Genomic DNA, 18,859 nt, shown 5'->3' on the forward strand with positions numbered 1-18,859 from the left:
AAAATAAACAACATAATTTTACAAAAAAATCAGCAAAAACACAACTTCTGGTAAATCGATTTTTCCGGTTCAGGAGCTCGATCTTGAACATCAAAAAAGGACTCATATACCAAATTTGGTTGAAATCGGACTTTTCGTTCAAAAGTTATACATATGTATTATTACATATGTATAGTTCCATTCCATGCACATATAATTTAATCAAAGATTTAATAAAATGTAATGTTTTTCCACCTTTCAATGTATCCTATCTATTGTCTCTGAACAGCCAGAACATATATGATTGTTTAATGAAATTTATCTGTGAAACTAAAATTAACCTCTAAACTTATTAATCCTGATAATTTGGTATATTATGTACATATGAAAAAAGAAGAAGAAGAAGATACATAATGGAAAATGTGGTGAGCAACTTGGACAGTCCATAGCGGCCAGCTTTTGAACTGAGTAGAGAGCTGTAGAAGAGTTTGCTATGGAACTCTAAGGACCTCATTGCCTTCCTTATGTATGAACAGAAAACAAAAAAGTTGTGACTGGCTAAATGACACCCAAGTCTATGCCATAAAAAAAAGAAAAAAAAATTGAATGCCCGCCATTTTTGTAAAAGGCAAAATCTGAGATGGCCTCATATCTAAATTTGAACCTTTGTATGTGTAGTATATGTGGTCCAAATTATATGCTTCTATCTTTAAATGCACAATTCTTATAATATTTGCACGAATCTGCTGCATTATTATGAATTAACCGGGACCCACAGTAACATATCTTAAAAACACTTTAGAACATTACAATAGTTCACACAGTTCTCAAAATAATCAATTTAATAGGTTTTGAGAATTTGTTTATTATCTTTCAAGACATGGTCTACCTTCTCACTACACGCGATAATTCATTTAGGATAAAACAAATTTAAAAAAAATGGAGAAATATATGAAAAAATATTACATTTTCTAAATGTTGTGGGTGACCCGTTTTCTCTGACGGGCTGTGTATTAGCCTATACATTTTTTATTAACCTAAATATTAAACTTCTTATAGCATCTTTTTTAACTGTTTTAGGTCGCCCAAAACCCACTTTAACTTGGTGGTACAATGGTACAATTTTGGACAGTGTGATAGACTCAAGTCGTGAGTCGTTTACGACTGTCAATCAACTTGTGATAGCCTCTACTCCGAGGTACCTTAAAGGAGCTCACTTTGAGTGTCGAGCTTCTTCTTCAGAGACTGCTGGATATATTTCCAGGGAAATACCGATAACAGTATTTTGTAAGTACATATTCGTTTATAATTTTTATTAAGAATAATTATTAATTTCATTGTCTTTAAAATTCTATTAGAAAAGATGGGTTAGTGATAGAGTGGTGAAAATAAAGGGCTGTAGGTATTTTTTAATCATACTTTATCAAAAATAATAAAAAAATTTGTCCAAAAAACAATAAAAATGTTTATGACGGATGGCGTATGGACCACACTTTATAAACGTATGACGGATGGCGTATGGACTGAATTATTAGGGGTATGAAAAATAGGTTACACCCGTTTCTCAGACCTACCGAGTAGATATATAAAATTTCTCGTAAAGTACACGAGAATTTTATACAGGGTGTCCCGAAAAGATTGGTCATAAATTATACTGCAGATTCTGGGGTCAAAAATTTATTGATTGAACCTCACTTACCTCTATATTATACAATAGTGCACACAAAAAAAGTTACAGCCCTTCGAAGTTACAAAATAAAAATCGATTTTTTTTTTCATATATCGAAAACTCTTCATATACAGAAAAAGACTAAAAGGCAAAAAAGTTTTAAAAACATTGCGTTTAACTAATGGTACCACAATAATAGTTTAATTGGAACGTACACAGACGTTTGGGGGGTTTAAAGGAACAAAATCCCCATAAAATTTGTATGTAAATATATTAAAACAGAAGCCGCATCTCAAAAAAACTGGCTTATCGAAAAAATACTAAGAGGCAGAATTTGTTTAAAAACGTTGTGTTTAACTAATGACATCACAATAATGAATTAATTAGAACGTGCACAAAAGTTTGGGGGGTTTATGGGAACAAAACCCCCATAAAATATTTATGTGGTGGACAAATTTCACTATAATTTTGTTTTAAGATATTCCTGTTATAATAATGATACATGTCCATTTTCAATAAAAAATCTCTAATATTTTCCGATATATTGAAAAAAATCCATTTTCGTTTTGTAACTTCAAAGAGCTGTAACTTTTTTTATGAGCACATTTGTACTAAGGTAAGTTAGGTTCAATCGAACTATTTTTGACCTCAGAATGTGTGGTATAATTTATGACCATTCTTTACGGGACATATAGATGAGTTTCTAATATACAGGGTGTAACAAAAATACAGGTCATAAATTAAATCACACATTCTGGGACCAAAAATAGTTCGATTGAACCTAACTTACCTTAGTCCAAATGAGCATACAAAAAAAGTTACAGCCCTTTGAAGTTACAAAATAAAAATCGATTTTTTCCGATATATCGAAAACTATTAGAGATTTTTTAATGAAAATGGACAAGTGGCATTCTTATGACAGGAAAATTTTAAAAATAAATTATAGTTACATTTGTGCACCCATTAAAAATTTTATGGGGGTTTTATTCCCTTAAACCCCCCAAACTTTTTTGTACGTTCCAATTAAATTATTATTGTAGTACCCTCAGTTAAACACAATGTTTTTAAAACTTTTTTGCCTCCTAATATGTTTTCGATACACCAGTTTTAATCGAGATGCAGCTTCTTTTTTAATATGTTTACATAAAAATTTTAAGGGGGTTCTGCGCCTTTAAACCCCCCAAATGTTTGTGTACGTTCCAACTAAACTATTATTGCGGTACCATTAGTTAAACAGGATGTTTTAAAAAATTTTTTGCCTCTTAGTATTTTTCCGATGAGGCACCTTTTATCGAGATGTGGCTTCTTTTCTAATATGGTTCAAAATATACCTCAAACTGTAATTTATAAAAAATTTTTCATATTATTACCAGGTCTCTACAATCGTACTTAACAGTATACAAATATGTGGTGGATTTGACAAATATTCAAAATATCTCGACAAAAACTAGCTTTTCCAAAAAGTAATTAGAGGCAAAAAAGTTTTAAAAACATTGTGTTTAACTAATGGTACCACAACAATAATTTAATTAGAACGTACAAAAAATTTGGGGGGGTTTAAGGGAACAGAACCCCATAAAATTTTTATGGGGTGCACAAATTTAACTATAATTTATTTTTAAAATGTTTCTGTCATAAGAATGGCACGTATCCATTTTCATTAAAAAATGTCTAATAGTTTTCGATATATCGGAAAAAATCGATTTTTATCTTGCAACTTCAAAGGGCTGTAACTTTTTTTGTATGCTCATTTGGACTAAGGTAAGTTAGGTTCAATCGAACTATTTTTGGTCCCAGAATATGTGATTAATTTATGACCTGTATTTTTGTTACACCTTGTATAAAGGGTATTTATTTTTTTTTCTCAACTAACCCCCGGAAACCAAGCCGTAAAAGCGCTTAAAAAACGAAAAATAACTGGCCGCAATTTTTTAGCTGAAATATCTCTGGGAAGTCAATAGAAAATTCGAACCCTCCCGTGGATAATACAATTTTTACTGCGTGATGGTTTTTTTATTAATATTTCAGAAAAAAACGTGACTTTTTCATCCATCTTATTATTTTCTTGGAAATACTTGTCCCTTAAAATGAAGTTTTCTAAATTAAAAATATTTAAAAACAAAAATCTATTACAAATCGAACGTTAACCCGAGAGCAGTCACGTTCACTTCTGTCACGTAAGTGGTCGGGCGTAGAGAAAAAACCTCACAATACGAATTTAAAAGAAATTTCTATTTTATAATATTTTTATTTACTTGTTGTATTAAAAATATCTGATTTTAACAATTTTAAAGCTAATTGGTTCTCACCAAAGCCATAAATTCCAGAAAAAGGAAATAAAAAAATTTAACAAAAAGATTAAAATAAAAAATTCCTACGCATTACTCCAGTCTTCCTCGAGGCACTTACGAATGGAAAGTTAGGTTGCAAAATTTTTCATCAAGTTATTACGGAAAAGGATAAAATGTTAGATTTTTTCTAACGGTGCGACTGCTCCCGGGTTAAAAACGAAAGTTATTGCAAATTATTTATCCATTCGACCAATTTTTTAAGAATTTTTTAAATTCTTTATAATTATTAAAATAAACAATAGAAATAATTAAAACATATTTCGCAATACGAGCTTTTATGCAGTTACTATAAGCGCAAATGTTTGACTCGATACTTTGAGTACTTTTTAAACAAGCACCTCTATAATAATAGGAAAGAAAAACTTTGATGCTACAACAATACAGTAAAAGTCTCCCACAATTCATCAAAAAAACCTGCATATTTTTAACAATATTTCAGTAAATAAAAAAATTCTTCATTATTTAAAACCCCTTTATTCTTCCCTACTCCTCTTATTCATTACACTAATTTGAATTACTTTCCTTACATATTTTAAAAACAGGGTATAGATATAATAGATACAACCGACGCCAAAAGACTTAACTGGTATGGACATGTTTATAGATTCAAGGTGGAAAAAAAAATGAAAAATGGACTCCACCCACTAGAAGAGAACGATGTAGAACAAGACGATCCTGGAGAGAAGATGCAATGGCGGCCAGAGACCTAAAAATGATAAAATATAATAGTTTTTTCTTTTTTAAATGTTAATAAAAAACCACTCCGCCTATCCACTGTTGGGTGAACTGAGTAGCTCAGCAGCGGGTTGCCGGTCCCAAGCCCGGATAAAGGAGGAGGGTTCGAGGGTGAGGCTAGTGACCTACCACGGTAAAAACGAAAATGCTCATAGAACCGATCACCAAGCCTCGGATACCGGACAGAAACATTTTTTCAAGACGACTCTAGCAAAGAATAGGACTACGAAAAAGGATAAAGGATTAAGAATAGCATGCTGGAACATTAAGTCAAAGACAAAGAGAGACCAAGAGATACTAATAGAAATGAACACTCACAAAATAGATTTATGCGCGCTCTCCGAAACCAGAAGGAAAGGAAAGGGAACTTCAAAATACCAAGATTTCCTACTCATATACAGCGGAAAAGGCAAGGGGGACTATGCTAGCACAGGAGTGGGCCTTATAATCCACATGAAATTTGAAAGAGCATAGAAAACATCGACTATATCAACCATAGAATCCTGATGACGACTTTGAATATGGAAAACATTTAACTCCACATCATATCAGTCTACGCACCAGATATAAGTAAACCCGAGGGAGAGACCGAAGACTTCTATAACAAACTACAGGATGTAATCGACAAGATACAGAAAAACGAAAAAATAATTATTCTTGGAGATCTCAATGCAAGAATAGGAAACGACAGCATAGATAATATCAAACAACGATTTAACGAAGATACATTGAACCGAAATGGAGAGTACCTTGTTGAATTCTGTACCTAAAATTTGTTGAGAATAAACAACACGTTTTTTCCACACAAATACCCATGGCAAATCACGCAAGGCCAACAATCAACAATAGACTATATAATTACAAATAGAGAAATCATACCTAAACAAATACTAGACGTAAGAGCATTAACATCGCCCAATATCGGATCAGATCATAAAATGGTGCTTGGAAAATTTTTGCTCAAAATACCCTAAAACAAGAAAAAACCACCCAAGTACTTCAAAAAACTAAACATTGAGTCTCTAGAGAACCAAAACACAAAATGGTTGTATAAAAGACGTTTAGAACAAAGATTTGAGATAAACCCAGTAACAACAGGTGAAGGAGTAAATGAGACATGGGCAAAAATAGAATATAATATATTATAAGCCGCAAAGGAAAGCATAGGGGTCAGAAAAATTAACCTGAATGCAATCAAAATATCAAAGCCCTGGTTCAATACTGAAATAAGGGATCTAGCGTATGAGAAGAGGAAAGCGTACCTACAATACTGCACTAACAAAACACCAAACAATTACCATCAATACAGAGACACAAGAAATGGCATTAATTCTAAGATAAGAAATATAAAAAGGGAATATTGGACACGCTTTACCAAAGAAATGGAACACGATTTGTATGGGACGCAAAGAAAAGTTTGGAAAATACTAGAAAATAGGAAAAACCCATTAACGAATATAGAAGTTTAAATAGAATAGAAGCAGAACAATGGACCGACTATATAGAAGAACTATATAAGGAAGGTACTATAGTACCTGAAGAAGAGGAAGAAACAGAATATGAAGACGAATCCAACTTAGACACAGAACTAGAGATCACAAAAGAAGAAATAAGGAATAACATACGTAAAGTAAAAAAACAGAAAAGCACCAGGACCCGATGGGATACCAAATGAACTCCTGAAATACGGAGGAGAAACCTTAATCGAAAACATAGAGATCCTCTTTCAAGATATAATATGTAGCTAGCGTGTACCAGACCAGTGGAGGACGAGTATAACAATACCTATACACAAGAGAGGAAACAGCAAAGACCCATGCAACTACCGTACCATCACCTTGCTGAGCACAACTCTTAAACTCTTAACAAAAATACTTGCCAATAAAATTTTTTTTTTTTTTTTTTTTTATTATCTCCCTTTATTGACAATCAGATATAAAACAAACATCTATAAGTCAATTTGTTGGTCTTACATTAAATTAAATTATTGTAAATGTGGTGACGTGGAGAGGTAAACATCCAGCGATGTTTCCTCAGTTACCTCTTAGGTCGGAGGGCCAGCTTCTTCTTAGTCTTCTATTGTGGACAGGTTGCAGTAGTGGATGAAGTAGTGGATTAGGATGGTCTTCTAGTTTGTTGTGGTGTTTTCTGTTGTTTTCTCGGATGACTTCGGTTACATATGGAATTTTTAGATCTGTGTGTAGAGTTTGGTTTGATACATACCATGGTGCATTAACTATTGCTCGAAGTATCTTGGATTGCGCTCTCTGGATAATCACAGTATTGGATTTGCTAGCACAGCCCCACAGTTCAATGCCATAAGTCCAGATTGGCTTTATCACTGCTTTATATATTAGCAATTTGTTTTCTATTGAAAGATGGGAATTTCTTCCAATGAGCCAGTAAAGTTCTTTGGTTTTTAGGTCAAGTTGCATTCTTTTCTTTGTTATATGGTGTTTCCAGTTGAGTTTATTGTCAAAGTGTAGCCCTAGATATTTGACTTGATTACTTTGTGGTATTTTTATTTGATTGATGGTTACTGGTGGGCAGGTTCCAGTCCGGAGAGTGAATGTTATATGGGATGATTTTGTTTCGTTTACCTTAAACTTCCACTTCTTCAGCCATATTTCAAGTGAGTTTAGATGCTCTTGGAGATTTTGTGTTGCTGCAATAGGATCGTCATGCTTGGCAAAAATAGCAGTGTCGTCTGCAAATGTCCCGATGGTTGTTTTATCATTTGTAGGCAAGTCATATGTATATAGTATGTACAATAATGGTCCTAGTATGCTCCCTTGAGGTACGCCAGAGTGAATAGGCTTGTATTCCGAGACTTCTTCATTAACTTTTACTTTAAACTGCCGTTCGTGTAGGTAGGCTCTCAGTAGGTTGTAGTAACTTGCTGGAAGAATTCTTTTTATTTTGCATAACAAGCCTGGATGCCAGACTTTGTCAAAAGCCTGACTGATGTCTATAAAGGCTGCTGTGCAGTACTGCTGATTTTCAAGTGACTGGTTAATGGCGTTGACTATGCGATGGCATTGTTGTATCGTTGAATGGCTTTGTCGAAATCCGAACTGATGATCTGGGATCCAATTTTGTGGATTTATTTCTGCATTTATTCTGTTTAGGATAAGTCTTTCAAGCAACTTGGAGATTGTTGGTAATAAGCTGATAGGCCTATATGATGAGACATCTAGAGGGTTTTTGCCAGGCTTTGGTATCATAATTATTTGTCCAATTTTGAGTGCTTTGGGCCAGTAGTCACATCTAAGTATTGCATTGAATATGTGCAGTAGTTTAACTATGCCCTTTTTGGGTATTTCTTTTAACATTTTTGCGGTTATCAGATCTTCGCCTGGTGCCTTCTTTGGGTTTAGGGTGGCAATTACGTCTCTAATTTCTTTTGGAGTAAATAGTTTTATTCGGTCCTGTATCTGTAGTGGTTCTTCTAATATTTGGTTCGCTTCTGGTACTTGGTCGTCATTTAGTGGAGTAAAAACTTCTGCTAAATACTCGGCAAATAGGTCAGCCTTTTCTTTATCACTTTTTGCCCATGGTCCTGGTGGTGTTGAATTTTTACGTATTGGAGGTAATGCTGTTATTGGCTTTCTCTTACTTTTTATGGGCTTCCATATAGAGTTGTCTTGTCTTGAAAGATTGGTGATATAATTCGTAAATGACTCATTTTTGACTTCTTGCAGCTTTGATTTTAATTTGTTGCTGATGCGATTGTATCTTGTTCTGCTGTCTGGTGTGTGTGTTCGTTGCCATGCAGATCTGGCCTTTCTTTTTTCAGCTACCAGTTTTTTTATTTCTAAAGGTATATTACTTATGTTTCTGTTGGGACTACTTTGTGGGGTAGCTGATTTAGCTGCATACTGTAGTATGTTTATAAATTTGTTATAGTCCTCTTCTATTTCTTCCGGTTTTTTCAGCCTCGTTGTTATTTCGATAGTATCGTGAATTATTTGTCGGTAAGTGTCCCAGTTTGTTTTATTGTTGTGCAGGTGGAGTTTTGGTTTTTTAGTGATAACTGTTGTACTTACCGTTGCTATTATTGGGCTATGGTCAGTAGTTAGGTCATAGCTTGGTGTTATATCTGTATAAGTTATACCGATACCGTTTGTTATGAAGAAGTCCAATAAATCTGGTTTTTTGTTGGGATCGGTCGGCCAGTATGTTGGTGTTCCCGTTGAGATAAATGAGTAATTCTTATTTTGTATAACATGTGCCAGTTCTCTGCCTTTTGTTGTTATAAGTCGTGACCCCCACAAGGTATGCTTGCTGTTGTAATCTCCCCCAGCAATGAATTTTGGTCCTAAAGTTTGGAAAAATTCTTCATAGTGTTCTCGTTTTAGATTATGGCGAGGAGGGCAGTACACAGCTGTTACGTTGACATTATATGGAAGTGCTTCAACGCTTACTGTCGTTGCTTGTATGTGTTCTTCTTTGTACTTCAGTAGTTCATGATGTTTAATATTTTCTTTGATGAGTATTGCTGTACCTCCGTGGGCTGTGCCGTCAGGATGCTCAGTATGATATAGTTTATATTTAGGTATGTTAAAATAAGTTCTGTTTGTGAAGTGTGTTTCACTAATTAAAAATATGTCAATTTTATTTATGTCTAGAAATATTTTCACTTCTTCTGTATGGCTTGGAAGGCCGTTGGCATTCCATTGGGCTATTCGAAGAAACTTAGCCATTTATTTCATTTTGTTCATAAGCATGGTAAGCATGTTGAGGACCATGCTATTTTGTTGGATTAGTTGGTTGAATAGATTCTTGAATTCTTCCAAAAACTTGTTTAACACAGTGGTTGTATCTTCTGTTTGGTTGCGTTTAGTTACTTCAGCATAGCTCATGCCCTGGGGCAGTGGATTGGATAGTTGTTGTGTGTTTCTTGTGTATATATCATTTGTGTAGATTGCTGATGGGTTTTGATGCTCTCCATTGTTTTTATTGCTTCCTTTGGTAAGTTTCTTATAGTGATCACATCCCTTGTAATTGGCTGGGTGGCCTCCATTGCATAACGCACATATGGCTGGCGTCTCCTTTGACTTTTTGCACGTGGTGGTATTGTGTGAGCCTCCGCATTTTACACAGACGTATGGTTTATTACAATATGATTTGGAATGTCCATATTGTTGGCATCTCATGCACTGTATTATACTGTTTTTTTGAGTTCGTGGAGGTTCTATGTGTACTACTCTGTTCTGTAGGCCTGTTATATTATAGACATCTTTGTTGTTTTGCGCGGGTTCTAAATCTACAAAGAAGAGATTAAGTGGTTCTTTGGTTTTTTGTTGTTTTACATTAACTATGTTTCTCACTTTGTGCCCTAACTGAGATAGCTCACTTTTTATGTCATCAGTATTGGTTGAGTGATGTAAGTATCTGATCACGATTCTGTAGGCTCGTTCTTCTTTTAGTTGGTACGTGTGATGGTATATATTTTTTTCCTTGAACTCCTTAACCAATTTTCGGTATATTTCTGGTGTTTCACAATTTATTTTGACAACGTTGTTTATTAAACTTTTTGTCTGGTATTCTTCTTTTTTGGCTATTTCCTCTAATTGCTTTGTCATCTCTTTGAAATCCTGTACCCCGTGTACAAATATTGGTGGAGGTTTTGGTATTTTGTTGGTTTCGACGTTTCCAATATTTTCTTCTGTTTCTTTCGACAGCGGTTGGAATCGGTTACCTGTTTCAATTTCGCTTGGATTTGGTTTGTTGTTATGTATTTTCTTTCTTTTATTGCTTCCCATGACTTGCCAAGCGTTTTTACTGTTTGTCTGATTTTCTTCTTCATCTTCACTGGTTGATGTCATATAGTGAGTTTCTCTGTCTTCGATATTTGCACTATTTTTACTTGATGTCGGCATTTGCTGCTGAACTGGTTGAGAGCTGAACTGGTTGGTATTTACTGTCTGTATAGGAGTTGTATGATACTGTTGTTGCATAGTTGGCATATTCATGTTCATTGCATTTTCTGGTTGCTTCATCATTGTTGGCTGCCACTGTAGTTGGTTATTGGTTGCTTGTGGTATTTGTAAATTTATTGGATCACTCTGTATGTTTTGTTGTTGATAAACTGGTTGTCCATTTCTGAACCCAATAAGATTCCCCGAAGGGAACATATTGTTTTGTTTTTCTCACTTATTGCTAATGGGTTTTTTTTTATTGTTGTTGATAAGATAATTAGAATTCTTAATCACCGGTTTTTCGGAGCGCTTTAACGATGTTTACACCTCGATGGCCCAGCGACGACTGCCAATAAAATAAATGAAGAATACACAATTAGTGAGGAACAACAAGGTTTTCGGAAAAATAGGTCCACAATAGACGCCGTATTCATAGCCAGACAAATTGATGAGAAAGCACTGGAGTATAATAAACCTGTATTTATGTGCTTTATAGATTTGACTAAGGTCTTCGATTGTGTAAGATTGGAAGATGTGCTAAGATTACTAAAGGAGAAAAATCAGCTTAACAAAATGATAAGGTTAATTAAAGATATTAATGAAGAACAAAACCAGAAAAAAAGTCGAGAATGAACTAACATCGGAAGTAGAAATCAACTCGGGATTCAGACAAGGGGATAGCTTGAGCCTATTGCTTTTTAATTTAGTCATGGACAAAATCATAGGAAACATTAAAGGTACTGGAAATGGATATAAGATGGCGGAAAAACAAATAAAAATCCTCTGTTATGCTGACGACGCAATCTTAATCTCAGATAACGAGGATAACCTACAGCGAATGGCACAAACTTTCAATACAGTGGCGAAGAACTACAACATGAAAATATCAACAGCCAAGACAAAATCCCTGGTAGTGTCAAGGGAAGCCATAAGATGCAAATTAGTAATTAACAACGAACTAATTGAACAAGTCTCGAGATTCCAATATCTGGGAATCGAAATATTGTAGTTATGGAGATGTTAAAGAGAACGTCCGAAAGCAAGCAAATAAAGCAAATTACGTGTCAGAATGTCTGAGGGATGTCATCTGGAGAAACAAAGACATGAAGCTGGAAGGGAAAGTACGCATATACAAATCATGTGTAAGACCGATCATGACGTACGCAATAGAAACAAGATGTGACACAGCAGAAACCAAGAGGATACTGAGAACATCAGAAATGAGAACGCTGAGGTCAATAACTGGGACAACACTGAGAGACAGAATACCGAACGACATAATAAGAGATCTCTGTAGCATACAAGATATAGTACGGTGGGGAAGACAGAGGCGACGAGAGTGGAATCAGCATGTAACGAGATTGGACAGCGAGAGAATAGCCCGTATAGCCAGGGATTCGAAGCCAACAGGCAAGCGACCAATAGGAAGGCCCTTTAAAAGGTGGCGAGATAGCTGGCAGTCAACATCACAGCTACGAATACAAGCGCAAAATCGGTAAGGAACAGGCCAAGAGGACTATTATAAGAAGAAGAAGAAGAAGAAGAAGAAGAAGAAGAAAAAGAAGAAGAGGAAGAAGAAGAAGAATAAAAAACATAACGCATTAAAAATCTTAATATAATCGGTTCGTTAAACTCAGACACAATTATTATCTAATGATTTTGATAAGTAATTTTGCCAAAAATTTGCCAGTAATTTTTAGGTAAAATTGTCAAAAAAAATTACTAAATAGTTAATAATTACTAAATGGTTAGTAATTTTGCCAATTTTTGCAAAATTGGGTAGGAACAAAAAAATACCTACTAAAATCACTAGCCAGTTGTGTCTGAGTTTAGCGAACGGACTATACCCACGAAATGGTACGGCTTTATTTATTGACTTCCCCCAGATATTCCAATTAAAAAATAACGGACACTAATTTTTCGATATTTAAATTCTTCGTTTCATAAAATATACAGTGATGAGCTTGCTAATAACCGACAAAATAGCGCAAAAGATTTTTTTAAGCTCCATTTAATTTACAATCTGTTATCACTCGTAAAAATAAGTAAATTTTATGACCATTATTAGAAGAACAAATGACATGTAGGAATTTTCTCCAGTGAGAGGCTTCCTTTAACATATAATTAACAAACAAAGTTAATAATGTAGTGGTAAATGTTAATTAATTTTATTTAAATCTGTTCAATAAGTCTGTAGGCTTAAAACGCTTTAGTCGGCGCACTTCATCGTTGACATCGCGCAAAAGATGGAAAACATAAAACATTGCAAAACAAAAAGAGATGAAAGTGGTGAATATGGAAATGATCGCTATAAACGTAAAAATTAACATGTCATTACATAGTTTCCCACTTTTAGATATATCAGAGGAGTATGAAAACTGTCACTGTGACAGTAGAATTTTATAAAATACTCCTGTCACGGACGTCTAAAAGTGGGAAACTATGTAATTTAATGTTAACCTTTCAGTGCTAACGCATGGTCTCATAGACGGAGCTAACCTATTCATATTGATAATTAACGATGTATTTCGATATTCGGGCTAGGTCATTCAATAGCTTCATATTTTACCTAACCGTTGTTAGTATTAAAATATTGTTGAACGTAGATACATAGTTCGTTCGTTACACAAGATTTTGGTCTCAGAGACGGATGTTAGCTTTTGCGGCTGTACTAAAGGTAAGAATTGTAACTTTTAGCGTTGTATTTTTAGTGAATAAAATATTATTTTTTTACTTTTTAGAAATAGAAATGAACTACGAAAAGTCGAAAAACAAAGTACAGTTGTTACTCGTGTAATAAATTTATGTGCTTAGAATACATAAAGGGTACATGTGTGGAATGTTCAGAAAAAGGTTAACTTTTTTAAGTTTAAAGTTACTTCGTATTATTAGAACTGCTTAAGTGTGGTTATTATAAGTGGATAATTTCATCTTTAGTTTAAAAATAACTCAGCAAATTTTTTGTTTATATTAAGATTTTAGGGTTTTTTTCTCACTTTTTAGAATAGTCGCTTGTTTTTGTTAAGGAATTATTTTTTTCAAAATAAATGTTTATAAATATAATTTTTAAATAAAACTGCATTTATTTTAAATAAAACAATATTTAATAAGACCCTTGAAGTAATTAAATTTTAAAAATTTGTAAAATTTACAGTACTAGGGCATGTATAAACATACGGTCCCAGAGACGGACGTTAGCACTTATGTCAAAATACTTCACGTTAGCACTGAAAGGTTAATTTGTAGGTTTATAACGATCATTTCCATCTCCACTAGTTTCATCTCCTTTTGTTTCGCAATGTGTTATGTTTTCCATCTTTTGCGCTATTTTGCTATCATTGTATTTCCTATCACTGTATAGTTGAAATAGTCATATTCAGAACATGCAATTATACAATACCGGAAAATGGATACTAAACTGTTGAATTCGTGCTTCCCTAATCATTTTACATCAAAAGTCATGAAAAACTATATATTTGTACAGAACTGATATTTCTATTAAACACAAATATTAGATTCATTCTAAGAAGTAAACACATTCCAAAATTAAAAAAAAATATGTAATACATTTTCTAGTCATATTATTAGTACAATCGTAAGAGATTTGACCTCTAAAAATCATACGAACAAGCTGAATTTTTCCGAGAATATCAATACTGGAACCCCAAAAAGATGCAAAAATATTTTGCCACTCCTACCAATCTTTCCACTAAACTCACCCGCAAAAATTGGATATGAAAGCTGCCCCTTTCACCTATAAAAATCATTTTGTTTTTTGTCGATAGGACACTTTAATCAAAAGATATGGAATTTTTACCGTCAAATTGATACACATTTTATTTAAAAGATTTATTTCGCTCAAGTAACTTACTTCAAAATACTAAAGTCAGAATAAACATTATTGGTCAAAATTATCTCAGCTACATTTCTTGTTTGAAATATTTTTCCACAGCATGCAGATTATTGCTAAATCGATGTTATTCGCACTACCTTCAGTCAAACGGGTTTTTGGGGGGAAGCCGGGGGTAGGAGTGACTTTTTGCATCTTTTTTAGGATCCCAAAATTAACATTCTCAGCAAAATTCAGCTCGTTCATATGATTTTTGGAGGTCAAATATCTATTTGGATGAATATTATTCTGGCAAATGGATTATATTTTTGCAAAATTTTGGAGAACATCTAATTCGCAGTTGAACAATTTTAACATTTGTTTTCGATAAGTATTTCAGTCCCCTACAAATAGTTTCTCATGATTTTTAATATAAAATAATCAGGGAGGTAGGAATTCAACAATTTAAAATTTCCAATTGAATTTCCTATTAGTGCTGTCGCCAGGGGGGATACAACGGCCTCCTTTATTCAGATGGACTTACCCAAGTTTTTTTTATGTATTTTGACCCGTAGAACAGGAATTTTTTGGGTAACAGTTGACACGGATGTCGACAAGTTTGTTATAAAAAACAACTTGAGGAATTACATAACAGCGATTTTTCGCAAAACAAAATATTTTTCTGTATTTTTTGGGTTATTCTTAGCAAAACATGTTTCTATAAGTATTTTCGTAGGATGCATAGTTTGCGAGATAAACGCGGTTGAACTTTCAAAAAATCGAAAAATTGAAATTTTTAACCAGAATAACTTTTGACTAAAAAATAAAATAGCAATTCTGCTTACCGCATTTGAAATTTCAAGAAAAATTATATCGGTTTCGGTTACCTGCATTGCTAACAATTAATTTTTTTAATTTTCAAACAAAGCTATAAACAAATAGTGTTTTAATGCGTTTTAATGCATGCTACGTACAAATTGCCTGTTTGTAGGAGCGCCTACTAGTTCGATTTTATATGGCAGGTGCATTGAAAACATCATTCAAGCACTATGTTTTTTAGCTTTATTTAACAATAAAAAAATTAATTTTTAGTAATGAAAATAATCAAAACCAGTATAATTTGACTTGAACTTTCAAATGCGGTAAGCAGAATTGCTATTTTATTTTTAAATCAAAAGTTATTCGGGTTCAAAAATTGCAATTTTTCGATTTTTTGAAAGTTCAACCGCATTTATCTCGAAAACTATTAGACTAGGAAGGATCTGTTTGTAGGTGGATGTGAGAGGTGGCATTCGAATTTTTGCAGATAAAGTTAGGTGCTAACTTCATTAATAATAATTGACTTATGTCTCTTCTAAAATATGCCCTAAACATTAATAAAAACTAATATATTTTAAAATTTCAAAAAATGTCGTTTCTTTTCTAATTTCTCTGCTTATAACTTTAAAACGATTCATTTTGGAACAAAGTCGTATAGGAATAAAACAAAGACAATTAAATTTTCTATCAGATACGATTGGTTAAAAATGTCTTAATTTAACAGCCTTGCTGCAAAATAGCAATAAATATAAAATAAGGGGGCAAAACAAGCCTGTCTTTATTCAATGTTTTTCCATCACTTAGGTTACATTTGGAACCTTCCTAGTTCGCGTAGAAAATTTTTGTAATGTGCTAAAACCGTCCATCAAATTTCATTAAAATTGACTTACTAGATTTTGCGTAATAATTTTGCAATCTAAACTTTTTTTAAAATATTAAAATTTTTAAATCTTGCAAAACAAAAACTGGAACATACAAAGATTTGTCAATTTTTTTGCATATAAAGAAGCACTCCACCTATCTAATGCACTTTACAGAATTAAAATCAGATTATTTAAGCAGCCTCAGCAATGCTTTGAAGTTATAAACAATTTTTTGGCTTATAAACAAACTAGTGCTGTGTCCAGGAGGGAGTGCTACGGGCTCCTTCATTTAGATGGACTTACACAAGTTTTTTTATGTATTTTGACCCGTAGAACACGAATTTTTTGGGTAACAGTTGATCCGGATGTCGATAAGATTGTTATAAACAAAGAACTTGAGGAATTACATAAAATCGATTTTTCGCAAAATAAAACATTTTTTGTATTTTTTGGGTAATTCTAAGCAAAAAATTTTCTTACGAGTTTTTTCGTAGGATGCAGAGTTTTCGAGATAAACGCGATGGAACATTCAAATAATCGAAAAATTGCAAATTTTGAACGAGAATAACTTTTGATTAAAAAATAAAACAGCAATTCTGCTGACAGCATTTGTTAGTTTAAGTCAAATTATACCGATATTAATTATTTGCATTGCTAAAAATTAATTTTTTTATTATTAAACAAAGCTATTTGTTTATTAGCCAAAAAATTATTTGTAATTTTAAACCATTGCTGAGGCCCCTTAAATATTCCGATTTTAATTATGTAAAGTGTATTAGATAGGTAGAGTACCTCTCTATATCTAAAAAATTAGCCAACTTCTAAATGGTCTACTTTTTGTTCAGCAAGATTTTAAAAATTTGAACTTTTTTAAAAATATTTATATTGTAAATTTATTATGCAAAATCTATTAGGTCGATTTTAATGAAATTTGATAGACCATTTAAGTAAGTTATAAGAATTTTCTAACCGAGTTACTAAGGTTCTAAGAAACATTGAATAACAACAGGCGTATTTTGCCCCCTTATTTTGTATTTATTGCTATATTGCAAAAAAGGTAATACCTTAAGATATTTTTGACTAGTCGTATATCATACAAAATTCAATTATCTTTATTTTATTTTTCTACGACTTTGTTCCAAAACGAACCCTTTTAAAGTTATAAGCAAAGAAAGCAGAGAAAATCGATGTTTTTCGAAATTTTTAAATATTTTAATTTTTTATTAATGTTCCGGGCATATTTGAGAAGGAACATAAGTCAATTATTATTACTGAACGTATCACCTAACTTTATCTGCAAAAATTTGAATGCCACCTCTCACATCCAAAAATACACGATTTTTAAAAGATTAGTCCTGGTATATAGCATCCTACGAAAAAGCTTGTAAGAATATTTTTTGCTTAGAATGGCCCAAAAAATACCAAAAAATGTTTTGTGTTGCGAAAAATCGTTGTTATATATAATTCCTCAAGTTCTTTGTTAATAACAATCTTATCGACATCCGGATCAACTATTACCAAAAAAAATCGTGTTCCACGGGTCAAAATACATAAAAAGCTTGGGTAAGTCCATCTGAATAAAGGAAGCCGTTGTACCTCCTGGCGACAGGACTATATGGCCCGTTTGACGATTCACCACCCGGTATGTTTTATTAATGAATTGTTTATCGCAGTAGTAGCGTAGTGATTAAGACCTTGATTTTCGTTGTACTACACATGTTTCTGTTTTGTTTTAGTGAAACCCAATAAAGTAAAAATAGTGAGTCCCAACGATTTGCTGTCCATCAGTAAGTCGCAAAACGTAAGATGCGAGACGTCCGGTTCTTATCCACCTGCCAAACTAACATGGCTACTTGATGGAAGGGCCATTAGGAACGCTGTTGTTACTGTAAGTGAGTTACAACGTGTTACACTAGCCGAGTTTCTAACTAATTTTAGGTGCAATATCAGCACTCTAACTATTAGCCTCGTTTGGCGCTTTCTAATCCAGTGGCGGTAACACGAAAGAATTGCATAAATACCTATTAACGATTATATTATATACTCACATTCATTTTATTATAACTGTTTAAATATTTGCTGATACAATTCCGTTATTCTACATTTCCGGTTTTCATTAGTTTGTCGAACAATACCTATAACTTTTTTACAACTACGAGGGTCATTAATAAATGAGGCACTCAGAGCAATAGTGGACTAAGCCACAAATTGAGCGTTTTTTGATAATGTATCAATAAAAGCAGCAACATTAAATCTTCGGATTAACAGGGGTCCACACAACCTAGGGGAGAGTTGTGGACAAAACGGGATACCTAACGTTAATAAACTCATAACTCTTTGACTATGCTATTGATATCTACTTCTTCTTAACTGTAACTTCTCTATTGATCACTTCCTATATTTAAGTATAATTACGCCTTAATAGTTTGACAATAACATTGAAAAGTTCAATTAAAAAAAAATGGCAAAGTATTCCGTTTTGTCCACCTGGTCGGGTAAAACGGGATGGTTTTTGAATGTGGATAAAGACATATTGAAGTTAAATATGTTGACTTAAAAAATAAAACATTATTCATATAACATTAATGTTAAATAAATTTAGAGTTTAAAACCGACAAAAATCGCATGTGTATTAGGGTGGATCGAAAAACGGGTTTTTTCTGTTATACAATTCTAATAGCACGGAAAACTTG

The 18,859-nt window shown here is 33.1% G+C and overlaps 1 protein-coding gene across 3 annotated transcripts in view; it reads left to right on the forward strand.

The window, feature by feature from the left end:
* The window catches only part of LOC114329157 (hemicentin-2), an 869,111-nt gene that overhangs the window by 288,295 nt on the left and 561,957 nt on the right, over positions 1–18,859 (forward strand). For all 3 annotated transcript variants that reach the window (XM_050654496.1, XM_050654495.1, XM_050654497.1), the window contains exons 5-6: positions 1,060–1,266; positions 17,903–18,054. In XM_050654496.1, coding sequence (XP_050510453.1) covers positions 1,060–1,266; positions 17,903–18,054 — 359 coding nt within the window. The remainder of the gene's footprint in view (positions 1–1,059; positions 1,267–17,902; positions 18,055–18,859) is intronic.

The sequence above is a fragment of the Diabrotica virgifera genome, chromosome 6, assembly GCF_917563875.1.
Source record: "Diabrotica virgifera virgifera chromosome 6, PGI_DIABVI_V3a".
Classification (NCBI taxonomy): domain Eukaryota; kingdom Metazoa; phylum Arthropoda; class Insecta; order Coleoptera; family Chrysomelidae; genus Diabrotica; species Diabrotica virgifera.